The sequence below is a fragment of the Mobula hypostoma genome, chromosome 11, assembly GCF_963921235.1.
Source record: "Mobula hypostoma chromosome 11, sMobHyp1.1, whole genome shotgun sequence".
NCBI lineage: Eukaryota > Metazoa > Chordata > Chondrichthyes > Myliobatiformes > Myliobatidae > Mobula > Mobula hypostoma.
Window position 1 is genome coordinate 98,412,346 of NC_086107.1, and position 26,913 is coordinate 98,439,258.

Below are 26,913 nucleotides of genomic sequence, written 5' to 3' on the forward strand. Positions count from 1 at the left end.
TTGGCCTCCACAGCTGCCTGTGGCAACGAATTCCACAGATTCACCACTCTCTGACTAAAGAAATTCCTCTTCACTTCCATTCTAAACGAATGTCCCTCTATTTTGAGGCAGTATCCTCTGGTCTTAGACTCTTCCACTATTGGAAACATCCTCTCCACATCCACTTTACCAAGGCCTTTCGCCATTCGATAGGTTTCAATTAGGTCAGCCCTTATTCTTCTGAATTCTAGTGACTACAGGCCCTTCACGTTTAAGGAAGGTATTTTTGTCAGTCCACAAATCAAACTGATCATCAATGACAGGTAATTCAAAGAACTTCTAGTGGGACCGGAGAAAATCACATGGAAGGTATTCAAGGATGTAGTTCAAAGTTTTCTTGGCAACTACAGAGGACCAAACTACGTGCAGCTGGTTGACAACGTGCTTCAAGCATACAAAACCATGAAGTGCAACATGTCACTAAAGGTTCATTTTCTGCATTCCCATTTTGACTTCATCCCTGCAAATCTTCACGCTGTAAGTGACGAGCATGGTGACAGATTTCATCAGGATATTGTTGTCATGAAGAAACAGTATCAGGGCAACTGGAATCCATCAATACTTGTTGATTATTGTTGGACACAAAGTGAGAAGCCTTAGACACTGAGTACAAATGAAAATCATCAACAAAATGATTTTGGCTTAAGTAAACTATTGCAAAGTGTCAGCACTATTATGCAATTAAATACATTATATTCGATAAAAGTTAATTTCTTTGTTTCTCTGAAGTTCTACGTGATACTAATACAAGTAGTTTGAAATTACACTTGTGTTCAGCTTCAAGCGGTCGATCATAAACGAAAAAAATTCTGAAGAAGCAACACTGTACAAAGATGTATTGTCCTTTGTAATATGTCTCAGCTTTCTCTTGAGAACCTCATTACCACAGAAATGGTGGTTGTCCATCGTGTCTGACAATGGCAGGAGACCTGTGCAGGAAAGTTCTTAAAGTGGAAAAGCTGTTGCACTGGGCAGGTCCACTCTCTCGACCTCAGAAGTCCGGGTCCAGCGGTATGAACAAATGCCACAGACTGGGGTCTTCCTTGGCTGTAGTGGATGACCATGATGTCTTCTGCGCCTTGTCGTGCCCTTTGCTCTCCACAGAGCATTGTAGTACTGCCTTCCTAGCCGTTGGATGCCACTGTAGATCTCATCCGCCCAGGTCGCTGGAGATCACTCAACGTGCTGGTTCAGGCACATCCCTACCTCACTGAGGCAAATGGTTCCCTCAGCTGGTTTAGCTGACCCGTTGAAGTGGTATATCGAAGTGTGGCTGCTGTCACGTGTACACAGCTACTGGGGGTCACAGGAGAGAGGTGAGTGTGCGGGGTGACCAAAGGTAAGTGAGCAGCCCTGGACACAACAAGCTCCTTCACCAGTGATGCTACTCCTCTCTGGACAACCCGTACACCCCACCACAGAGATGGTCTCAGCTAATTATCTTCACTCCTAGAGCATCCGGACATAGTGAGGGCACGGGTTTCAGCAAAGACAGCAGGACTGAATGGCACCCGGCTTTTGTACCAGGGAACTTCACTCCAGATCTAGCTGTGCCTCCAGCCAGCCTGTTCCAGTGAAGTTACAACATTGACACCCACCCTAACCCTGGATACAGTTGCTGTTCATAAACCTCAGGATGCCCAATCGCGTCTCCTCCACTACAACCTGATCAGCCTACCCTCAGTCAGCAGCACGGTGACGGTCGGAGATGCTGACGATGCTTTCAATGGCACAAACTCACCAAGGACCATTCGTCACCACCCACAGCGTGGCAGTTAGCGCGACCCTATTACAGCTCAGAGTGTCGGAGTTCAGAGTTCAATTCCAGCTCTCTCTGTAAGGATCTGAACGTCCTCCCTATGGAATGTGTGGGTTTCCTCTGGGTGCTCCGGTTTCCTCCAACAGTCCAAAGATGTACCATTTAGTAATAGTAATAATAATAATAATAAAAAATACTTTATTGATCCCGAGTGGGGAATTCTTTCGTTACAGCAGCAACATTAAAAAACGCACTGAGCAGTGTGCAGACTTAACTAATAATAAAGTACAGAATAATAATATACACAATAATAATGTACCAATGTACAATAATATAAGAACATAAGAAATAGGAACAGGAGTAGGACATCAGGCCTGTCGAGCCTACTCCACCATTCAATAAGGTCATGGCTGATCTGACCAAAGACTCATCTCCATCTACCTGCCTTTTCCCCATAAACCTTAATTCCCCTACTATACAAAAATCTATCCTTGCCTTAAATATATTTACTGAGGTAGCCTCCACTGCTTCATTGGGCAAAGAATTTCACAGATTCACCACTCTCTGGGAAAAGCAGTTGCTCCTCATCTCCGTCCTAAATCTACTCCCCCGAATCTGAGGCAACGTCTCCTAGTTCTAGTCTCACCTACCAGTGGAAACAACTTTCCTGCCTCTATCACGTCTATCCCTTTCATATCTCTATAAGTTTCTATAAGTTCTGTTAATGTGCAATAATTATGAAAAATGAAACAGACTATTGTACTATGATGTGTGTTCTCCTGTTGCACAGAGATGAATTGTTGTATATGCTTATTGCATTTAGTAGGAAAGATTTTCTGTAACGATCCTTATGACAGCGGAACTGAATGAGTCTGTTTGAAAGGGTGCTCCGCTACTTACACAGTAGCTCATGGAGAGGATGTGCCTGATTGTCCATAATGGATAACAGTTTGTATAGTGACCTCCTCTCCACCACTAATTCAAAAGAGTCGGGGTTGAAGCCAAGGACGGATCCAATAGGTTAATTCGTCACTGTAAATTAGCTCGTGATTAGGCTCAGGCTAAAGGCTGATTTATACTTGTGTGTACTAGTTTACGCCGTAGCCTATGCAAGTGGGCTACGCCGTTGTGAGCATTTATACTTGTGCGTTGGTGTGTCTGCGTCGCTCTGCAATTCACTGCCAAAACGCTAGTTGGCGGTGGGGTTTCTATGCCACTGTGTTGGGTTTCTTCATGTTCAAACTCAACACGAAGAAACTCAAACTTCAAACAATGGTGACTGGAACTGAAGGAGGGTAAACTTTCTGTTCTTGTCTGGCCTCTGAGACATAGACGAGGAAATGCATTTCAAATATTTTCGGATGTCGGCAGGTAGATTTGACAATTTGGTTCATCGTCTCCAACCATTTATTTCGCATCGGTGTACGCACAGTATACTCAGAGACCGGCAATCACCATTCGAGTTTTCACTTCAGGTGGAAGTCAACAGGCTGTAGCAGCTAGCTACAAACTGGCGTCAAGCACAGGGTCCTCCATAATTTTGGAGGTCTGTAAAGCTTTATGGAAAGCATTGCAGCCAGAGTTCCTTCCCTGCCCTTCAGTCGCCCAGTGGGAAGCTGTTGCAGCGTAGGAGGAAATGCGATGCTACCAAGTGGACCAATCACAGTTGTTGTGGTCTGTGTCGCCGCGACGCGTAGTTACGTTATGGGAGAGGTGTGCGTTAGGCTACGGCGTAGGGTTCAGCATAGATACAGCGTAGGGTTCGCGGCTACACTGTACCTACGGCGTACATTTGACGCACAAGTATAAATCGGCCTTTAATTGGGGAATTGCTGGGTGGCGTGGCTCAAAGGGCCGGTAGGGACTATTCCGCACTGTGTCTCCATAAATAAATTAATGAGGTTTCATCAGCATTCTTCACTCCAGACCTCACCATGGCCTTGGTTCGAATATGTAAAAATTTTCTCAACTCCTCCACAGATGAAGCAACCCACACCTACAGAAAACAAAACATGGACATGGACTGTCATGTAGCTGGTAACATCTCCAACAGATGGCATTATCTTGGCTGTCCCTGACCATTAACATCCTGGGAGTCGTCACTGACCAGAAATTCAACTGGACCAGTCTCATAAATGTCAGCAAGATGCAACCAGAGGTAAAGTAGCCTGTGGCGAATGACTTTCTGTCATCTACAAGGTGCTGGTCAGGAGAGTGATGGAATCTTGTTCATCGACCTGACTAAAGCAATTCCAACAACAGTAATGAACCTGACTTCATCCATTTGATTGGCATTCCAACCACTCCCTCAAATGTTCATTCCCCGCATCACTGCAGCTGTCATCTGTTGTACCCAGCAATACCCCCCAAACTTGCAACCTCTGTGGCCAAGGTCAAGAACTCTAGTTGCATGAAAACACCACCACCTGCAGGATCCTCTCCAAGTTGCATACTGTCCTGACTTGGAAACGTATTAAACACGAGGAAGTCTGCAGACGCTGGACGTCCAAAGAAACACACACAAAATGCTGGAGGAACTCAGCAGGTCAGGCAGCGTCTAAGGAAATGAATATGGAAAAGTTAATGTTTCAAGCCAAGACCCTTATGGTCCGTCTGAGTAGTCTCCAACCTGATGGCAGGAATATCTATTTCTCCTTCCGGTAAACAACCCCCCCCCCCCCCACCCCGGCTTCTATTCCTTACTTTGACCTTTTACCTTTTCTCACTTGGCTATTACTCCCTGAGTCGATCCCCTCCTCCTTTCCTTTCTCCCATGGTCTGCTCTCCTCTTCTATCAGATTCTTTCTTCTCCAGACCGTAACTTTTCCCATCCACCTGGCTTCACCTGTCACCTCCCAGCTAGCCTCTTTCCCCTTCCTCCTTCCTTCTCAGTCCTGAAGAAAGGTCTCAGCCCAAAATGTCAATGATCGATTCATTTCCATAGACACTGCCTGACCTGCTGAATTCCTCCAGCATTTTGTGTGTGCTGCTTTGGAAATATATTATTGTTGGGTCCAAATCCTGGAAGACCCTCTTAAATAGCATTGCGAAAGCAACTTAGCTAGAATCTGATCCTATTAAATGGATTTTTTTTTAAATTGTGCAGTAGGCAATACTTCTGTTCCTTCATACTATCCAAGATGGTGCCGGGTAGGGTGTCCATGTTGCGAGCTCTGTCTCAACTTTACAGTATACTGTTAATTTCTGCGATTTCCTTCGCATTTCTTGTTCAAGTAGCTGATAGTCACATCAGATACGATAGATGTTATATTGACCATCCTGTTGTACACACTTGCAACATGCTGTAGGGTTTCACTGATAATGTAATGGTTTCTCTATAGCAGCAATGTTTGGGTTATGACTAGAGATAACGGGGTTTTGGAATGCTGTTGTTCTTTCTCGTGAGTCAGGAAGAGAGATCTTCGCGGTCTTTTGCCGGGGAGAGAAGAGGAGAGGAGATGCGAATGGAGAGAGTGGGTAGACTGCCGGACGGGGTGGATTTGGAGCGAGGGTCCGAAGGGCAGCGACGATCGGAGGAGGTCGATGGTGGACAACCGGCTTATCAGTGAGCTCCAATATTGTGCAACAGACTGTTTAATAAGATTGGGCCCTTTTTTTCCATTTCTTTACTAACCATTTAGTCAAAGTAAGAATTATAAAGCATAATCATTTAATCGCATATTTTATACTGTTTGTTATTTCGGGGTACTGATTTGTAACAGGGGACACCTCGCGCAGCATCCACCCAAACAAAATTTCTTAAGTTTGGCCAGGCCGGGGGCTATCAACCCCTAAATTAAGCCACTAGCAGAAGTGAGAGTTACACACTACTTATTATAAATTACTATAAATTGCACATTGCACACTTGGACGGAGACATAACATAAAGATTTTTACTCCTCGTGTATATGAAGGATGTAAGTAATAAAGTCAATTCAGTTCAAACACTCCAGTGCAGGACGGTTGAAGATCGACGCCAAGAGCAGTTGATTTTGTGGTGTTCTACCTGACACTTTAGGATTGATACAGCACAGACATGGTGAAGAACAAATGCCACCCCAACATCTATAGGATGGTACAGCACATACTAGATACAAAGCAAGTTCTGTTCACCCTGTCTCATAAAAAAGCCAACAATTAGAAATCATGTGTTGGTTATCTAGACATAAATTGCTTGATGCTAAAAGAACTAGCCCTGAATTGAAACAATAAAAATAGGAAACTGTTCTGTTTATGAATAGGTGAAATCTTGCTGGATTGGGAAAGATTTTAAAGCAAGTTTTCCTCACCTTTTGGCACCAAAGAATAACTATCTTTCTACCAATGTAAGTGTGAATGGTGTGTTGGAAAGAGCCCGAGAACAGAGAAAGTTCAATTAAGCTCTGGACTTAAGTTATTGAAAAGTCCAGGGTTTTTTAAAAATCATTTTCCCTCGACGTAAAGTAAACAAAATAACTGCTGCTGATTAGAGTGAGAACCAGTTACTGTACTAGTGCTGCAGAGGACAGCCAGGCAATCACCACTGAAAGCTTCAAACCATTTAATCAGAAGCAGAATAGGTGGCGCTTTTGGTGATAATTACTGGCATTCCCAAAGCAAGAAATACAGCAAAATACTTTATTAATAACACTTTTTCTGTAGAAAATTGTGGTAAGTGATTGCCACAAACAGTGACGAGGCAAGCGAAGGCGAGGCAGACTCGAGGCTCGAGGCGTGCACGTGCGATGCAAAACCAGAATGAGGTTAGGTCATGTTTAGGAGAAAAGGTTGGGGTGAGGTCGAGATGGAGTCGGGGCGTGCAAAGCGGAGAAAAGCTGGAGCGGAGGAGTTTCGGAGCCCGGCCGCCCTAAACCGAGAGCAAGGTTTGATTGGTCTAAGCTCCGGGCCGAAACGTGGTAGCAGGGTCTGGGCCCAGAGTGCCTCGAGTCTTGGAGCAAAGACCGACCTGATGCTGGACAACTTATACACCGGGCCAGATGGATTGAAAAGGCAGGGTGTCGGGACCGGAGGTGAGGGTCTGGCTGATTCTGCACACTGATCCACAATGTCGCCTCCACCGAGGCCAATGCTGTGGGCCTGCTCCGGGTTTCATCTCTGTGGACTCACTTTCATTCTGAATGTTGCTGCTTGCTTTTATTGTGTGTACGGTTTTGTGTTTTTTTTTTTAAATCTCTCTCTCTCTATGCACATTACCTGGTTGTTGGTCTTTTTTAATGGGTTCTATTGGGTTTCTTGTTTTGTGGCTGCCTGTAAGGAGACAAATCTCAAGGTTTTATAATGTACACATACTTTGATAATAAACGAACTTTGAACTTTAGAATCAGGTTTATTATCACCGACGTAAGTTGTGAAAATTGTTGTTTTGCAGCAAGTCATAAAGTATAACCAGAAACTTATAAACAGGTTGACGGGACTAAATAACACTGCAGGAATATCCTCCTCATTTTCAGTGAAGTTTGCTGATGACACAAAGCAGGGTTATCAGAGTCAGCTGTGAGGAGGATGCTGGGAACCTTCTGGGGAAATAGGTTAGGGAACGGGCAAGGGCGCAGTGTACAGAAGGTAACGTGAAAACGCGAGATCATGCGCTTTGCATCTTTTACACGATAAGAGATTGAGAAGAGTTGGCATTCAGATAGCCCCGTCTGACCTTGTACATAGATCACGTACATGTACAGCAATTTGTATGGCCTTCTTGGCAATGGAACTGTGTGTTATCAGGACATTGTGAACCAATCTGCTCTCCTAAACTAATAAAGATGCACTTACAGTCGATAAAGTGGAGTGAAGTTTCATCAGGAGCACAAGAAAATCTGCAGAGGCTGGAAATCCAAAGCAACTCACACTCTCACACACACACACAATGCCGGAGGAACTCAGCAGGCCGGTCAGCATCTATGGAAAACGTAGATGCTGACTGGGCTGCAGAGTTCCTCCAGCATTTTGTGTGCGTTGCTTTGGATCCTGAAGGGTCTCGGTCCGAAACGTCGACAGTTTTCTCTCTTCCATAGGTGCTGACTGGCCTGCTGAGTTCTTCCAGCATTCTGTGCGAAGTTCCATCAGTCTGATTTCTGAAATGGCTTCTCACGTGAGCGTAGAAGAATGAGAGATCATTTTATTGAAACATACAGGACAGAACTGATGATGTTCCCAGTGGTTGAGGTGCCTATAAACTGGGGGGGGGGGGGGGGGGAGGGGTCACAGAATCAAACTAAGGGATTAGCCACACAGGACATACATAAAAAAAGAGACTTCTTTACTCATAATGTAACATATCATTGAAACCACAAGAGTTGTGGATGTTCAGCTGCTGAACGTGGTTAATCAGGTTTGTGGATATTAGAGGGAATCGGGATATATTGAGTGAGTACAGGAGATGAGTGGTGAGATCAAAGGCAACATATGGCACGAGTGGAGCAGGCATGAAAGGCCAAATGATTATATCTGAATTCCACATTTTTACGTGCGACAGCTTAGGCCTTTGAGAGTCAGTATGCACTCCCCTGATAGTCAGTTATATATTAATCGATTCGAAAAGCAGAGTTCAAAAGTATGACTATTGAGCTGGATCTTGGCTGAAATCCAGCTGAGTCGGGAATGCTGGTTCTGATCAGAACTATTATGGGGAATATTCATGGGGGATAGGTGAAAGTGGGGGAGAGGAGGAGGCAGGGATGGGGGTGGTGAGGCAGATCATTATGGCAGGAAGCGATGAGTCAGTCACAGACCAAAAAACCTGCCAACAGTCTGCTACCTACAGATACGGCTTCTGGAAAGGAGACTGATTGCAGAAGAGGTGGTGTCCTGTGTTCACTGGGTCAGCATAACAGCTCTTGCAGTTTGTTTGCAGGGCAGCTGGTCAAGTTTGAAAAATTCTTGTACCTCTCACAGCATTTTGGAGTTCACGAAGGGAAGTTGAGGGATCATACACTCGTACCAATGAACCACTGCACTGGTTTGGAATAAGCTACAGAAAGTTCAGAACAGAGCCAGCTCCATTATAGGCACTAGTCTCCCCAGCATAGAGGACACCTTCATAAGGCAATGCCTCAAAATGGCAGCATCCACCATCAAAGACCTGCATCACCCAGGACCTGCCCTCTTCTCATTGTTACTACCAAGGAGGTGGTACAGGAGCCTGAGGACTCACATTCAGCGTTTTAGGGACAACTTCTCCCCCTCCGCCATCAGATTTCTGAATGGACAATGAACCCAGGAACCCTACCTTAGAATTTTTTCTTCTTTTTCTCCCTTTTTGATGAGAAAACAAATGTAGAGGTGTAAAGGAGCCATGGATGCTCACCTGGTCCAATAGTGATACCTTCCTAATTAGTTTGATGTAGATTCACAAATGGCAAAAGGGCATTCCTCACCAATAATCCAAATGTGAGCAGGAAGTTTAATCAAAGTAAATTTTATTATCAAAGTATATGTAGGTCATCATTTACAACCCTGAAATTCATCTTTCTGTGGGAATACTCAATAAATCTATAGAATAATAACTATAACAGAATCAATGAATAACCACCCAGCTTGGCCGTTCAACCAGAGTGCAGAAGACAACAAACTGTGCAAATACAAAAAGAAAAAAATAATAATAAGTAAGCAATAAATATCAAGATGAAAAGTCCTTGAAAATGAGTCCATTGGTTGTGGGAACATTTCAGTGATGGGGCAAGTGAAGTTATCCCCTTTGGTTCAAGAGCCTGATGGTTGAGGGGTAATAAGTGCTCCTGACAACACACACAAAATGCTGGAGGAACTCAGCAGGCCAGGCAGCATCTATGAAACAGAGAAAACAGTCCATGTTTTGAGCTGAGACCGTTCGTCAGGACTATTGAGGAAAGCAACATCTATTACTGGCGGGGGGGGGGGGGGATGTCCCATATTCTGGCTATGCCATCTTGTCACCCTCTGACCATCTGCACCTCAATGTTAAACAAGTGTTTCTTCCCCACTGCCATCAGGTTGTTTGGACCAAACTGAAAAACCCTAACACTACTTTATTTTCCCTCAACTTGCATTAATGTCATTATCTTTCTTTTGGTCACATAGCTTATGCATAATTCATGTTAATTTATTTTTGTTTGTGTGAGTCATCGCTGTGCTGCTGCTACAAATAGCTAATTTTCACAGCATTTCTTTCCTGGGTATGTACACCCATGACAATAAATTTGAACCTCCTTATCTGACACAAGCATTATTCCCATATGAATACTCCAGCTGGCCATGGTGCCCTTAGGTTGGATTGAATTGGCCTCCTTGGCCCTTCCACAAGCAGGCTTAGAGAGGCCTCAAGGCCTCACAGAGCGGAACATGAGCCCCCCAAGCCCAGCACTGAGCCAAAAGCACTGCAGTCAAAAGCCTGCATCAAAACTTCTCTGTTATTCAAAGACTTTGAAAAGTTAAAATGTATTAAAATCATTCAAAACATATTAAAATGTGTAGTTAAAGTACTATGTTGTTGATTAACAATGAGGAAATAAGGCCCTCGGTTGGTCGGGGTTAACCATGGATGTTGTGTCCCAGCTGTCTACGTGATTCACAAGCCAGGGCTGTACGATACGGAGAGCAAGCTGTGTCGAGGACGCCACGCAAACGTGAGCGGATGGAAGCTGACTCCGCCCTCACGGAAGCTTTCCTGCATCACCGAGCAAATGGGATGAAACTTGCGCTGAGTTGAAAAAGAACCAAATCTGCAGCAAGCCCATGCGATACTGTGAGCATGGATGGCCAGCTGTTCCAAAAGGAGATCACAAACTCAGAACGTGCTGGCTTGAAAGAGACACACTCACCATTCTTGATGATTTGCTGCTAAAGGGCTTCAGACTCATCATTCCGGCTTCTGTGGATGCAAAATTACCAATCAAATCCACCAAGGACATCAAGGCATTGAAAATTGTCACCTAGGAGCAAGGCAATCTGTGTGGTGGCCTGGTCTGAGCACACAGCTGGGAGACTATGTAAAGCAATGTGAAGCATGCGGAAAACTGCACAAAAATCATGCTGAACCTCTCTGTCCCACAGAATTCCCAGACTTTCCACAGCAATTTGCGGGCACAGACATTTTTGAGCGGAACAGAGGCAAATATCTCCACTATGGATTAATACTCATGGAATATTGAGGTGTCCAGGCTGTCCTCTACACCCTTAGCAGCAGTTGTACAGCACCTGAAGACTGTATTCGCTTGCAGTGGAATACCAGAGACACTTGTGTCAGACAACGGTCCACAATTCAGCTGCTCCGAATTCAAAGCTTTTGCAAGGAACTATGAGTTCAAACACCAGACAAGTAGTTCACAGTATCCACGGACAAATGGGGAAGCAGAAAGAGCAGTGCAAACTGTTAAGAGTCTCCCATTGAAGGCTAAAGACCCCTACAATGCATTGCTAGCTTATCACTCCACACCTCTGGTGAATGGCTACAGTCCATCAGAGCTGTCAATTGGCTGGAGATTGAGAACAAGCAGCCTGTTCTTCCTTTCCTTCTCCAACCTTACCTACTGGATTTAGACAAAATGAGAAATTTTGAGATGACACAGAGTGAGAAAACAAAGAGCATGCATGATCTCAGAGCAAAATCTTTGTTGCCACTCAGGAGTGGTGAAGGTGCTTGGGTTTCAGACCAATTCACCAAGGGAACAATAGTCCGGCAGCGTGCACCATGATTGTTTGTGATCAGAACATCACAAGGTGAAATCAGGTTGATGCACATACTGCAGGCTCCATTTTCCTGTTTGTTTGTTTGTTTATTTATTATTTTATTTATTTGGACTACGTCCTTTTTTTCTCTCTGAGAGTTTGACTGACTTCTCTGCTGTGTCTGTGTCTCTGTGCACTTCCCTAGGCTAGTCACTCACAGATTATTACTTTTAGGTACAGCCTGAAGGTGTTGCCTAGCAACACTGGCTAGTTTTCAGCTCGTGCAGTGCATACAATCAGTAACTAGCAAAGGCAATTTAAGTTGCTTAGTCTCTGGCTATTTTCATAGATATATACAAACAAGAACAGTCTTAATGTAAACTCTTTTTTGTTGGGGATCTCACTTGGTCTGTAGCACCAGTTCATTGATGGATCAACCACTTCTGACACCATGTTTGTTCGATATTGACGGATAGTGCAGAGCACACCAGACCAGCCTTGCAGGATATTCAACTGAACTTTCATAACTCTGCTTGTACAGTATGTGAACTCTTCCCACGTGGGAGAGGCTGAATGGCATAATAACCCATTAACTACCACAACACTCACCTTTGTCCCCTCTCCTGTCAGTAGAAATGTTTCTGTTGGGCTCAGCAGCTAAGCCACATGAGAAGGCATGAGTTGTCAGAGGCTATTTGAGACACACTCATTGGGAAAATTTAATAGGTAATGGGAGCTTATTCCCACTACCATCCCCGACTATGACAATTTTAAGGATTAACAAATATATAATTAAAACAAGAAATATCATAAGTTAGTCAAACTTACCTTTCATGAAGGTCCATGACCACATTCTGGTCAAAGGAATCATTCCAGATGAGCCAGCTGTTTGCTGGCATACAGCTGAGGGGCAGAATGTGAAGTGCCTCTGGACCCTTGGCTCACTGCTCCTAGGGTTACTCCTCACTGCACACGGAGGAACCCAGTAACTTTATATCATTAAATGGTAACGTCTTAATGAAATCTCGGTAACATAGACAGCAGGGCTGCCCTACAATTGCCTGGGCTAGTTTGGGCTCCTTTTTTATAAATAGATACTCTTGCATGGACAGCACAATGGTAGAGCCAGCAGTGCTGTTGCCTCAGTGTTAGTCCTGACATCGGATGCAGTCTGTGTGGAGTTTGCTTTGTCTCCTTATGACCACATGGGATCCCTTCAGCTGTTCTAGGTTCACAGGACCATAGAGCCTTCAGCCCATTCTATGCAGAACTGGTATTGTGCTTAGCCTTACTGATCCACACCTGAACCATCGCCCTCCCACTCATGCCCTTATCCAAACTTCTCCGAAGTGCCGCATCCACTTCCACTGGCAGCTCATTCCACACTCTCAGCTCCCTCCAAGTGAAGAAGCTCCCCCCTCGGGTTCCCTTCGCACGTTCCAAAAACACGCAAGCTGGAAGGCTCATCGGTGACTGCAATTTATCTTAGAACGCAAGCGAGTGGTAGAATCTGGGGAGAAGTCAAGAAGGGTGAGGGGGAGAATAAAAATATGGGATTATATAGGATCAGCGTAAAACGACGGTTAATAGTTGGCACAGACTCAGTGGGCCACGGCCTTATTGTGCTCTCTTGCTCTCTCTCTCTCTGATTCGGTAAACCCTGAACTAAAATCTTTAGCCGTCAGTTATTTCTTCCTTCCAGAAGTTATCTTCTTTGGAATGTTGCACCTTCCCTCAATTTACCCAGAAAATCCAAAAGAATATCACTTACCTTACTCACCCCTCCAAGAGTCAGTCATATAATCACACAGAGCAGAATGAGGCTTTGCACACATGCTCACACAGATCAATTTGCCCATTAACATTAACCCCACTTGTCCTGTTACAGTTCCTGTCCAAAGTCTATTAAAGAGGCATTCTTTCTGACTCCACCACCTCGACTGCAGAGATCAAGTATAAAGTACATCCTTAAATCCCCTTCCTCTCACTTTAAACCTATGTCCTGTTTCTAATACCCTCACCATGGAGAAGATTCATTACTATCTACTATTTAGTGCCTCTTAGAATGTTATATACCTCCATCAGATCACTCATCAGCCTCCTCCACTCAAGGACAAACCAACACCTACCCAATATCTCCCAATCCAGGCAAGATCCTGGTGATAAATATGAAGTAGTCTGCAGATGCTGGAAATCCATAGCAACACACCCAAAATGCTGCAGGAATTCAGCAGGTCAGGCAGCTGAATAAACAGTGGACATTTTGGGACATCTTCAGGACTCTTCAGGTCATAATAAATCACCTCTGCATTCACTGCTGCACTATCACATCCCTCCCTCACCCCAGAGCTGCACACAGCATTCCAAGGACAGCCTAACCAGTGTCTTGAAAGGTTGCAACATTACATCCCAACTTTTATTCTATGGCCTGACCTAGCCAGCTTCACCAGCCTATATTAGTTAGAAACTCTACCCTGAATATCTTTCATAAGTGTACATTCTCCTCCCCTCAGGTTTCCTATCTGAACTTACACTGACCATCTGTACATTCACTGATTTCTGAATTATTTTACCCAGAACTGCCTGGCTTCCCTTATCCTACTCCTGACTCATTTTTGACATCCTACATACTATCTTGATTAATTTATTGTTCTCACAGACCTATAAACTTTTTTTTGGATTCTAACTATTTATTCCTGGCTTTCCAAATTTGCCAAGTTTCCTTCCTGAGGAAACAACCTTATTCTGTATAACTGCAATCTGTGCATTATAAACCTTGCTAATTTTGGACCTTGCTATGCAAAACTGTGTTTCAGACATAACTACACTTCAAGAAGCACTATGATTCTGCCAGCTGCTTTGGGACATACCAAGGTATCTCCTCCAAACCTTTGGATCATTTCCTCCTTGCACATCACCCCACCTAGCACACTCATTGTCCACCGTCATCAATTCACTGATCTCAGTCTAGATCAAGGGATACCAACCTTTTTCGTGCCACGGACCAACACCATTAAGCAAGTGGTCCGTGGACACCAGGTTGGGAAGCCCTGGTCTAGTTGAAAATTCTTTTTCTATTTTGATCTGTAATCTTAAATTGGCTCAGTCCTCTCAGAGTCATATTTAGTTACCTGATGGAGTTCACCACAAGCAGAACCTTTGCCCTGTATTGATTCAAAATTCCATTTTCTTTTCTTTTCATGTCCTAATCCACATGTAGACAATTAAAATCCACCAGAACAATAATTCTGTTACTTTTTCTCTCTAATCACACTACTCCATTTTCTTCCTGAAATCTGGAAATTTCTGATAAACACACTTAAGCATTGGAACACACGAATTTTATCTTAAAACTCCAACTATATTGACTTCTCCTCCCTTGCTATATCACCCCTTCTACAACCATCATTGTTCTCTGACTCCTTTCTTATCTTTCTATTCCTCCTACATATATCTTTAAAAGTTCAGTCTTCATTCCTGCCCGGTTAGTCGGGTTTCTATTAATGCTGACTAAATCTAGACCTTCCTGTGCAATTATGCAATACATAGATTTTAACTATTTAATGTTTTAAACAGTTCCAAATTGGCAGAGGTACTATGGACCAAAGCAACAATCTGTTGGGGAAGCTTAGCGGGTTAAGTAGTATCTCTGGGGGTAGTGGAAAAAGGGGAAGAAATTACCAACATTTTAGTTTGAAATCCTGTATCACAACTGCAGGTTGTTTGTTGCTCCAGATTCCAGCATCTGCAGTCTTGTGTCTCTGCACTACGGACTGAAATGACTTTTGTACTGTTTCACAATTCCAGGATGGTTCCTTTGGATACCATCCTGACATTCAGCTGTTATTTACTGAACTGGGAATACTCTAGCCCAAGGGTTCCCAATCTTTTTTATGCCACGGACCCCTGCCATTAACTGAGGAGTCTGTGAACCCCAGGTTGGGAGCCCCTGCTCTAGCTGAGTTAACCCTCAACCCAGGACTTGTGCAAGATGCAAAGCTGCAGTCCTCTGTGACTGTTAGAGGTCCCCGGACACGGCTTTTGAGTGAGAAGTTCTCCATGTTCTGGCCTGAACCTGAACTTTCAACCTGAGCCACTTCCACCAAAATCTGCTCAATTGCCCCATGGCTTTTGCTGGATGGTTCACAACCTGTTGCAGAATCTCAGCTTCATCACCTGTCCATAGCAGTGTCGTCGACTCCAGAGTAACAAAACTGTGGTGGAAGTGGCAACTCTGGGACTTTAAGCACTTGGGAATATTTTAATTCAAATCTGAAATAAATACAATCACATGGAAATAAGGCTTTGGTTTAAAAACACATGTATTGCTTCAACCTTAACTCAAAAATTAAAAAAAAAAACAATAGTTAATGCCTTCTGCACCAATAAAGGAGTAAAACAGAGAAATCACAAAAGAAAGTAAACAGGAAAAAAGACAATGCTGCTCTTTTCAGCAGCAAGTTTGTTCGTTGTTACAGAAATTCAACTGGGAAAGCGAAGAGGTGAATGTAGTGACTGGGAGATGCTTCACCCCAGCGGGGCAAAGGAACATAAATGTACAGTACACTCCAACATTTAGCACAGAGCAGCAGCAAGGCATAAGGCACCATTTGTACTCGGGGCGGCTATTTGCCATCACCGCTGTATAAACCCCACAAGTGGATGGGAAGGACTGGCTGGCCCAAAATAAGGCTCACAAAGTCTGATGCAGAAAATTATGAAATCAATAGATAAAAAAAATAGAAAGTATATCATTAAGGGGAAAATTGAGAGGGGCTGCTTTGAGGGTGAAGATTAACTGATATAAACAGGACTGGATCAGCAATCTCTTTTACAAGAAGAGATTCAGGAATGGATGCATTGTAACTTCAGGCAAATAGCAATGGACAACCTCCCTAGACAGACACTGGAGTGTAAAGTGAGTGTATGTGTGCAAAGGTGAGTCTGTGTGTGTCTCTACACATGGATTCACCGTTAATTACAGCAGAGATGTCGTTAATGAAATCGGCTTGAAGGCCAATAATGGTTGAACGACGATTGTGTGGGGTACCCTGTGCCTGAAGCACACACCACTGGAGGTTTCTGACGATGAAGGACGCCTGTGAAACTGAATGTTGCTGATGTTCTCAAAGTCTCACTCTGCCCCATTGGGTGAAGGATCTGGCTATTGGACAATGGTGCCACTTTGAGAGACTGACTGGAGATACAATGTGATGGGCCTTGTGTGGGGACACTCAGATGCAGTGGCATACACGGAAACCCATTCCTAGTGCTGACGAGCAGTCCTTCCTCGACTCTCTCCCCAGGCAAAGTGCTTTTGTCATTCGGTCTGCAGTCTCATTGCAGCTCCCCTCATTTCCTCTTGCGGTTGTGAGTTTTCAGTTCCTCCAGCTCCTTCTCCATCAGGTGTGATTCTGCCGTGGTTTCAGAGAGCTGTAAGAAAAATATTATCACCCAGAGCTCTCCAAGCATTCTACCATCTTGAAAACTAACTACCTCATCAATCCCCAATTCTAGTGAGCCTTGCTTCAGCTGCAGTTCCCTCATTCTATGTAGTGTTAATGGATTCGGGGTCTCTGTTCCCACATAAGGCCGTTCTGGACCACATCCCCCTCCCTGACCCCATCCTCACTCCATAATACCCCACCCAAGCCACAGCACCTGAATGAAGAGAGATTGCTGATAAGCCAAAATACTGAGGGATCTTAATGTTCTTGTGCAAAAATCCAGCAGGCAGATGCAATGAGACCATAAGACTTGGGAGCAGAGTTACTGCCTTCAGCCCACAGAGTCTGCTCTGCCGTTCCATCATGACCGATTTACTACCACTTCTCAAACTCATTCTCCTGCCTTCTCCCATTAACCTTTGATGTCTTGACTAATCAAAAGCCTATCAACCCCCGATTTAAATATACCCAATGATTTGGCCTCCACGGCAATGAGTTCCAGAGATTCACTACCTTCTGGCTAAAGAAATTCCTCCTCATCTCGGCTCTAAATGGACATCCCTCTATTCTGAGGCTGTGCCCTCTAATCCTAGACTCACCTATTAGTGGAAACGTCCCCTAATCCATTCTACCTAGGCCTTTCAATATTTGATAGGTTTCAATGAAATTCTCCCCCTCGTTCTTCTAAACCTGCAGGCCCAGAGCCATTAAATGCTCCTCATAAGTTAACCCTTTCGTTTCCAGGATCATTCTCGTGAACCTCCCCTGGAGCTTCTCCAGTGCCAGCACATCCTTTCTTAGATCAGGGGCCCAAAACTGATCACAATACTCCAAATGCAGTCTGACCAACACCTTATAAAGCCTCAGCATTACATAACCGGTTAATAAAATTGCTTTTGCTGTAAGAGAGCTGGGTTTAGATACAGGGTGATCTTGCACAATTGTACTAGATACTGGTGACATTGCACCTGCAGTACTATGCAGTTTTAATCTCCTTATTTAAAAGGTATACTTGCATTGGAGATGGTCCAAAAGAGACTGAATGGGCTGATTCCTGGGATAAGAGGATTGTCCTGTCACAAGCAGCTAAAGAAATGAGACCTGAATGCTTTGGAGTTTGTAAGAATGAGGGCATTCTTGTTGCGATACAAGAGATCAGAAGTGGGTTTTCGAGGGTAGATCTCAAGACGTTTCCACCAATGGGAGGATCTTGAACAAGTGGACATGGTTACAAAATCATTTAAAACTGGGGTTTGCAGGAACTTTTTGCAGATGGTGACAAATCTCTTAATTCTCTATCCTGGAGGGTTATGAAGTCTTGATCATTGGGGGTGTTAAAGAGAAGGCTGATGTCCATGAAAGATTCTGGGGTTGAGGGCTACAGGAACCAGTCAAGAAAAGGCACACTGAATGATGGAGCAGGCTTGCGGGGCTTACTCCTCAAGTCCAACCCCACCCTCACAAATCCCCTTCCCACTCCCCACCTCCCCCTCCCATACCCTTGCCCTTCCCTGTTCTCTCACCTTGCCCCACCACAACCCACACTCTACCACTGGCTAGTCCCACACGCTTAGCCTTCCCCCCCCCCAGCCCCACACTCTCAGCTCGCCCCATGCCAATGCCACACGCTTCCCCTTCTCCCAACAGACCCAGACCATCGGTCCTGTGCGCCAACCCCACTCGCCATGTCTCGCAGGTACTCGCCATGTCCAGCAGGATGTCAATCTTCAGCCGCAGAAGATTGTTCTCCTCCTCCAGCTGCTGGTTACGCTTCCGCAGGCGCTGAACCTCCTTGTGTGGCCCACCATCACGCACAGACTCTGAAGCACAGCAAGACCACGGGATAGAGAAAGGTTCGCGTTGGATACGATAATGATGAGGATGGGAACAAAGAGGAACGTGGAAGTTTACAGAGGGCATTAAAGTCGCTGATGTGAGAAGACAGTCTGAGATTACAATGACACGGGGAATTTAATCTTGAAAAATGTGAGGTGATGTAGTTTGATGGATTCAAAAGGCCAAGATTTACACAATGAAGGGAAAGACCCCCTCAGATTAAGAAGAACACAAGGACTTTGGTATACACATCCAAGGATCCTTGAATTCAACAACACAGGAAAGCAAGGTGGTTAAGACGAAATATAGCGTACTTGTCTCTATTTTCCACGGATATTGGAGCAGGGAGTTCCAAGATAGATTAGGCCAGAACCAGAGTAAGGTGCACTGTTCTGGTCGCCACACAATAGGAAAGTTGTGATTGCAGTGGAGAGGGTGCAGAGGAGATGCTGCCTGAAGAAGCGTAGGAGGCAAGTATTCTCACAACATTTAGAAACCATTTAGCAGCAAAACCCTATGCCATTGAAAGCTAAATGCAGACAAATAGAATTAGTATGGATTGGTTGCTGTAGACTGGCAGAAGCACAAAGGGGCAAAGGGCTCGTTCTATGCTGCAAGGCTCTATACACTCTTTTGAGAAATTCAATGTCAAAGCCCTGATTAATGGAACTGAAAAGACAGAGAGATCGGGGACATCTAGAAGCAGTGGGAAAAAAGCAGAAATAAGAGAGTCAGAAACAAGAGAAAATCTGCAGATGCTGGAAATGCAAGCAACACAAACAAAATGTTGGAGGAACTCAGCAGGCCAGGCGGCAAAGTACAGTCGCCGTTTCAGGCCAAGACCTTCGGCAGGACTGGAGAAAGAAAAGATGAGGGTAACGTTAAAAGGTGGGGGAAGGGGAGGGAGAAACACAAGGTGATAGATGAAACCGGGAGAGAGAGGGATGTCATAAAGAGCTGGGAAGTTGAGTAGTGAAAGAGATACAGAGCTGGAGAAGGTGGGGGGGGGGGGGTTCTGATAGGTGAGGATAGAAGGCCATGGAAGAAAGAAGAGGGGGGAGGAGCCCCAAAGAGGGGCAATGGGCAGGCAAGAGAGTCAGAATGGGAGACAAGAGGGGAGAGGTTTGCACTCTGACTCAACCCCTTTCAAATTGACACTGCTCCCTCCCAACGTTCCAACCCAACCTTTGCAGTCTTCTCACTCCTTCAAAGGAGAGAGGCTGAGATAGAGGGGCAGGTAGGCTGAGGGAGAAGGACAATGTGAAATCATTGGTAAACTTCATGCAAAGTGTGATTGAGAATCATGGTGAAGACAGATAAGTGAATCATAGCATTCCAAAGAAAACACCCCTATACCAGGGACACCATTAATGAAGGGATACACGTATGAAGGAATCGGTAGAAACAGGTCAGCAGAATATTATGGGCCAAAGGGCTAATACTGTGCTCTGCTATTCTATGTTCTATGAATAGGCGAGAAGATGAGGAAAAGAGTTTTCTGAAGGGTGATGGAAATCTGTACCTTAAGAGGAACAGACTTTCATAAAATTGAAACCCCCATAACATTTTAAGAGAATTTGGAGGTAATCTCTTAAGAACCACGAAGCTGGTGCAGGAGGGTGGCAATGCGTTTAGTATGTCTCTTCTTCAGCCAACACACACATTGACACTGAATGAATGGCTTCCTTGCATGATGTAATTTGCTATAATTCTATTAACGCTGAAAGAGGAGGGGGGTGAAACTTGGACGTGGCATCACTCCAAGTTATTGGTGTTTTGAGAGGGAGGTGAGGGGAAGGGGAATCCTGACTTATTTGTGTCTGGGGAGGGTGAAAAGAAGGGCCAAGGGGTGGGATAGCTACAAGAACTGTCGTCTCACAGTTCCCGACCTCGAGTGCTGTCTGGTGTAGTGTGGTGTTTTCGCACTTTCCCACAGATGCTACCACTTCTTCCCACATACCGAAAATGTGCAGATTGGTAGGTTATTGTGAAGTTCCTCTAATGCAGGTGAGCGGTGGAATCTGGGGAAGGCTGATTGGAACGCCAGGACAATAAAAAGGGATTTTGTGGGGATGAGGGCAATTAGTTAGGGGAAGGGTTGAGGGATGTAGATGAGAGGCTGGAGGAGAGAGGGATGAGGAGCTCAGGCTTAAGGGTAGGTATGGGAGATGGAGAAGTGAGGGGCGTGGAGCTTAAGGTTAGAAAGAGAGGGTGACTTGGCAGGGTGGGACACAAGGCTGTATCTAAGTTTAAATAAGTCATAGCTTCCCTACTTTGTATCGTTTTCAGTGATCTCTTTTGTATCTGGGTATGTGGGTCTCCCCAATCTGGATCAAATTTTATTTATTTATTGAGATACAACATGGAGTAAACATTTCCTGCCCTTCAAGTCATGTGGCCAAGCAACCCCTGATTTAACCTTGGCCTAATCACGGAACAATTTACAATGCCCAATTAACCTACTGACCAGTATGTCTTTGGAGGAAACCAGAGCACCCGGAGCAAACCCACACGGTCACAGGGAGAACGTACAAACTCCTTACAGGCAGCAGCGGGAATTGAACCCGGGTCGCTGGGACTGTAAATCACTAACCACTGTGCGACCGTGTTCAACTAATGGTGAACAATCCTATTCTCAGTGGTAATTAAAAAGGACCAGTTAGTATTTTTCGACCCTCGTTATTAGGCTTAATTTTGACCATTTGGTTGTGTAAAATGGGTGCTCTCGGTGGGCTAAGGTGCCAGTTTCCATGCTTTGTAACTATAATGGATACAGTGAGCACACAACTGAGGAAGGTTCATGATCGAGGGAAAACAAAGTAATAAAAAAATTAAAACTGAATGAAGATTCTCATGTTCATTGGCAAGAGTATTGCTGCAATTGTATTCTGCTAATGTTTAAGAACTAGCTGAACTAACCTGATATCCACTGCCCATTGTCAAACTTCAGGCTCTGTCCTCCAATATTCATCACAGGAGCACCGTGATCCAGTCCCAGTTCAACCTCCCGGGTCACACGATCCAGCTGTAGAAGACAACAGTCACCAGACGCTCAGAAGGGCAACACAAGTGACAATTCCTCATGCAGGAAAACTATCAGCCAGCTCCCTCACTCCACATCGTCCCCAAAGGGGCATCGCTTCAGCCTATGGCTCAGATAAACAGATTGCAAGTGCAATCGTCAGGTCTTCCTATTATCGATCATTACATCTGGCAATAGAAATGACTCTCCCTAAACAAAGATATAGATCTACAAATGTTAAATCTTTCTCTGAATGACAGTTCTTTAATAGGATTTCTCAGGAGATGAACAGGCAGAACCCCCCCCCAAATCGCAGCGTACCGTATGTAAACTGGAAAGGGAAGCTGACTTTCTGGGCGGTGTTTTCTTCGGACTAAAGACATTGCCGAACAGAGGCATGGCTCCGCTTCAGACCCTGTTATCTGTCAGTGGGTAAATAAGATAATCAGCCAAGACAAATCAAAACACAGCCACACCCACCGGATAGACGGCAACAGGAAGAAGCCAGATCTTCTGCCTCCCCCATCCCAGGAGGCAAAAGTCTAACAGAGAGGATCAAAATCGACATAAGAGCAAGGTGTACATTTTGGAAAGAATGAGACTAAAGAAAGGAGAGGCAAAATACAACATATCATTTACAGCAGAGTCAGTCAGCTCCACGCACATGTTCATGCCCCATCTAATCGAGTGATCAAATAGTCATAGTCATACTTTATTGATAAAGGGGGAAATTGGTTTTCGTTACAGTTGCACCATAAATAATTAAATATTAATAGAACCATAAATAGTTAAATAGTAATATGTAAATTATGCCAGGAAATAAGTCCAGGGCCAGCCTATTGGCTCAGGGTGTCTGACCCTCCAAGGGAGAAGTTGTAAAATTTGATGGCCACAGGCAGGAATGACTTCCTATGACGCTCTGTGTTGCACCTCGGTGGAATGAGTCTCTGGCTGAATGTACTCCTGTGTCCACCCAGTACATTATGTAGTGGATGGGAGACATTGTCCAAGATGGCATGCAACTTGGACAGCATCCTCTTTTCAGACACCACCGTGAGAGAGTCCAGTTTCATCCCCACAACATCACTGGAAATGAACTTCCTATTCCCCAAACTTTCACGAACTTCAGAATTGTTCCTATGTATTGGAAAGCATCAAATATAACTCCACAACTTTAAAGAGAAGAATGTAGGGAACTACACGTCAGTAATAGAGAAGATGCTGAAGTTTATTATTAAGGAAATGATTAATGGACACTTAAAAATAGCAAGACTGAGCATGGTCAATGTGCATTTAGAAAAGTGCAATCATGTGCTACAGCTCTGTAAAAGTTCTTGAGGTTGTATCCAAGCAGAATTAGTGGGTATGGTGATCTGTAATTTCAGAAGGACTTCAATAAAGTTTAACAGGCGGCAATTTAAAGAAAATGGGACCATGTGGAAACTGGAAGTAACATGGTGATGTGAATTGAAGGTTGTTAAGCTGAGAGAATCCAGAGAGCAGGAATAGACAGGTCATTTTTGGGTTTGGAATCTTTGAAACCAGCGTAGTTCCGATATCGACATTAATGATGTGGATGAGGGGAGCGATCAATTTGCGCTTGTAAATGATATAAAGCAGGGTGTTAGTGTGGACTGACAGGAGGATGCAGAGAAGCTTCCAGAGAATATGGGCAAGCTAAATGAATGGACAGGGGTATGGCTGATGGATTAGAATGAGATAATTACTTTGGTAGAAATAGAATGGTAGAGTTTTTATTAAATGGTGAAAATTGAAAGGTGTTGGTGTTCAGAGGGCCCTTCTAAAATTATTGGATAAGTACAGCAAACAAGTCTGAAGACTTGAAGACAAAGAGACTGCAGACCCTGGATTCTGGAACAACAAACAAGATGCTGGGAGAACTCAGTCGGTCAGGCAGAATCTGTGGAAGGGAATGGGCAGTCAATGTTTTGGGTTGAGTCCCTTCATTTGGACTGAAAGAAAGAAGGGAGACATTATAAAAAGATCAGCAGAAGAAGTAGAGCAAAAGCTAGCAAGCTATAGTAAGCAATCGATGTTTCGGGCCGAGACCCTTCATCAGGACTGGGAAAAAAAGATAGGTCAGACTCTAAACGCAAACAACAGGAATTCTGCAGATGCTGGAAATTCAAGCAACATACATCAAAGTTGCTGGTGAACGCAGCAGGCCAAGCAGCATCTATAGGAAGAGGCGCAGTCGACGTTTCAGGCCGAGACCCTTCGTCAGGACCTGTCATGTCAGGTCAGACTCTGACATGTCAATCCATGGCCTCCTCTTCTGCCGCAATAAGGCCACACACAGGTTGGAGGAACAACATCTTATATTCTGCCTGGGTAGCCTCCAACCTGATGGCATGAACATCGATCTCTCAAACTTTCAGTAATTGCCCCCCCCACTTCACCATTCCCCATTTCTATCTCCGTCTCTCACCTTATCTCCTTCCCTTCCCATCACTTCCCTCTGGTGCTCCTCCCTCTTCCCTTTCTTCCATGGTCTTCTGCCCTCTCCTATCAGATTCCTCCTTCTCCAGCCCCTCATCTCTTTCACCAACTTTCCAGCTCTTTACTTCACCCCCTCTCCCAGTTTCACCTATCACCTACCACCTTGTACCTCTTCCTACCCTCTCCCCACCTTCTTAGTCTGGCTTCTCATCTCTTTTTTTCCAGTCCTGCTGAAGGGTCTCGGCCCGGAACGTCGACTGCTTACTCTTTTCCTCCAGCATTTTGTGTGTGTGTGCTGCTTGGATTTCCAGCATCTACAGATTTTCTCGTGTTTGAAGCTACGGGTGGATCCAGGTAAGGGGCCGTGATAGAGGAGGGGGAGAGTGAAAATAGTGATGGGTAGAAACAACAGAGGGCTGCAGATGATGAAATCTCATAGGAGTGAAGGTGAAGCGTAGGAAATGTGAGGGTGGGCGGTGGGGAGAGATTCTTGGCAACAGCTGGGGGTGGGAGGAGAAACAGTGGAAAGAGTATGGGGAGCATATGGAGTAACTCTAGGAAGAATTAAGATCAGGACAATAGACAATAGGTGCAGGAGTAGGCCATTCAGCCCTTCGAGCCAGCACCGCCATTCACTGTGATCATGGCTGATCATCCACAATCAGTATTAAGTTCCTGTCTTATCCCCATAACCTTTGATTCTGCCATCTTTAAGAGCTCTATTCATCTCTTTCTTGAAAACATCCAGAGACTTGGCCTCCACTGCCTTCTGGGGCAGAGCATTCCACATATCCACCACTCTCTGGGTGAAAAAGTTTTTCCTCAACTCCGTTCTAAATGGCCCACCCCTTATTCTTAAACTGTGGCCTCTGGTTCTGGACTCACCCATCAGTGGGAACATGCTTCCTGCCTCCAGCGTGTCCAATCCCTTAATAATCTTATATGTTTCAATCAGGAGAGGAGAGGAGAGGAAAGGGACAGAGGGAGAGCCACTTACCTGAAATTGGAGACTTCAATGTTGCACATTACCCAGGCAGAATCTAAGGTGTTGTCCCTCTAGTCTGCTTCAGAAGCCTGACTGTACATTAGCCTTAACTGCAAGATGATCTGAGCGGGGGGAAAAAAAAACATCTCACTGAAATTTTATGGTGCACCTGGACAAATGGGAATCCCTGGCCCACAATCACTACAGGCAAAGCAGCAGCATTGGAGATGGTATTGAGAACCTCAAGTCCATGCACCAGAAACATACAGCACAGACAGCCGAAGGAGCAGATCACCTCCCACATGACCCACCCAATCCATAAGCACTTCCTGCCGCGTCGGTCCGCGGAGTCTGCAGATCCCACACTGCCCACCTACAGTAACGGATTACCCCACATACGTTATATTTTACTTAGGTTCCTGTAAGTCTTCCCACGTCTTGTGTCATTCTCAGTGATAACTGCATAATCCACCAAACTCGACTTAGGTGCCATCCTCAGATTTTGGATTGTAGTTTCAATTCCTAACCCCATACTATTGATGTAAATAGAGCACAGTGGTTCCAGAACAATACCCATTTAACACCTCCTCTGATGTTGTCCTCTGCCCCCTTTAAAACCCATTGGTTTCAGGTTTGGACCAGTTTGCTATCCATTCTATTTGTTTCCAACTCCTATGAATTTCGGCTGAAAATCCCAATATATTAACGTGATTCTATCCCACCCTTTCTACTGCCCTCTCGATTGAGGTTGACCTTTCTGCCAGGAATTTCTGTTTACTAATACCCCCTGCCACCTCACTCCCCTGTCCACCCTCTCCCCAACTCACACTCTCCCTCAGCCTCTCTCCCCACAACTTGTGTCACCCTCCGCATCCCTCCCCACCTCATGCCCCTCCGCCCCAATTCACTCCGCCTCACCCCACAACTCACATCACCCTCCGATCCCTCCCCTCAACTCACATCACCCTCCGACCCCTCCCTACAACTCACTCTCCCCTCAACTCACATCCCCCTACATATCTACCCCCACCTCACTCCCCGTCCACCCTCTCCCCAATTCATACTCCCCCTCTCTCCCCACAACTTGTGTCACCCTCCGCATCCCTCCCCCACCTCATGCCCCTCCGCCCCAATTCACTCCGCCTCACCCAACTCACATCACACTCCGATCCCTCCCCTCAACTCACATCACCCTCTGACCCCTCCCTACAACCCACTCTCCCCTCAACTCACATCCCCCTACATATCTACCCCCACCTCACTCCCCTGTCCACCGTCTCCCCCAATTCATACTCCCCCTCTCTCCCCACAGCTTGTGTCACCATCCGCATCCCTCCCCCACCTCATGCCCCTCCGCCCCAATTCACTCCGCCTCACCCAACTCACATCACACTCCGAGCCCTCCCCTCAACTCACATCACATCACCCTCCGACCCCTCCCTACAACTCACATCACTCTCCAATCCCTCCCCTCAACTCACATCACATCACCCTCCAACCCCTCCCTACAACTTACATCACTCTCCCCTCAACTCACATCCCCCTACATATCTACCCCCACCTCACTGCCTCTCAATCCCCTACACCCCACCCCACCCCTTTTCCCTTTCCTTCCCCCTTCACCTCCCACACTCCTGCGGCTCCGAGTGTACCACCAGCCGTACTCCGCACGGGCTCGAAGATGGGTTAGGCCGCAGGCGCCCCCTTCCGCTGCCGCGTCACA

The 26,913-nt window shown here is 45.3% G+C and overlaps 1 protein-coding gene across 2 annotated transcripts; it reads right to left on the minus strand.

The window, feature by feature from the left end:
• Window positions 1-15,512: 15,512 nt before the first annotated feature.
• cby1 (chibby 1, beta catenin antagonist) lies at window positions 15,513-26,905 on the minus strand. Of its 2 annotated transcripts, none has more exons than XM_063063341.1 (6): window positions 26,814-26,905; window positions 25,203-25,312; window positions 22,067-22,167; window positions 21,643-21,748; window positions 18,592-18,707; window positions 15,513-16,873 (listed from the first exon to the last, which is right to left on the minus strand). In XM_063063341.1, the coding sequence occupies exons 3-6, from the start codon at window positions 22,142-22,144 to the stop codon at window positions 16,793-16,795; spliced, it is 381 nt and encodes a 126-aa protein (XP_062919411.1). In that variant the 5' UTR covers window positions 22,145-22,167; window positions 25,203-25,312; window positions 26,814-26,905; the 3' UTR covers window positions 15,513-16,792. The 2 variants fall into 2 exon arrangements, with proteins under 2 accessions (XP_062919411.1, XP_062919412.1); XM_063063342.1 differs by lacking the exon at window positions 26,814-26,905 and adding an exon at window positions 25,590-25,953.
• Between the last annotated feature and the right edge of the window lie 8 nt (window positions 26,906-26,913).

Coding starts and splice junctions, on each gene's coding strand:
- cby1 (XM_063063341.1), bottom strand. CDS start 22,144: ATGCCTCTGTTCGGCAATGTCTTTAGTCCGAAGAAAACACCGCCCAGA. Junction 18,708..21,642: donor CAATGGGCAGTGGATATCAG/GTTAGTTCAGCT, acceptor GCTGTGCTTCAG/AGTCTGTGCGTGATGGTGGG. Junction 16,874..18,591: donor TTGACATCCTGCTGGACATG/GCGAGTACCTGC, acceptor TTTTTCTTACAG/CTCTCTGAAACCACGGCAGA.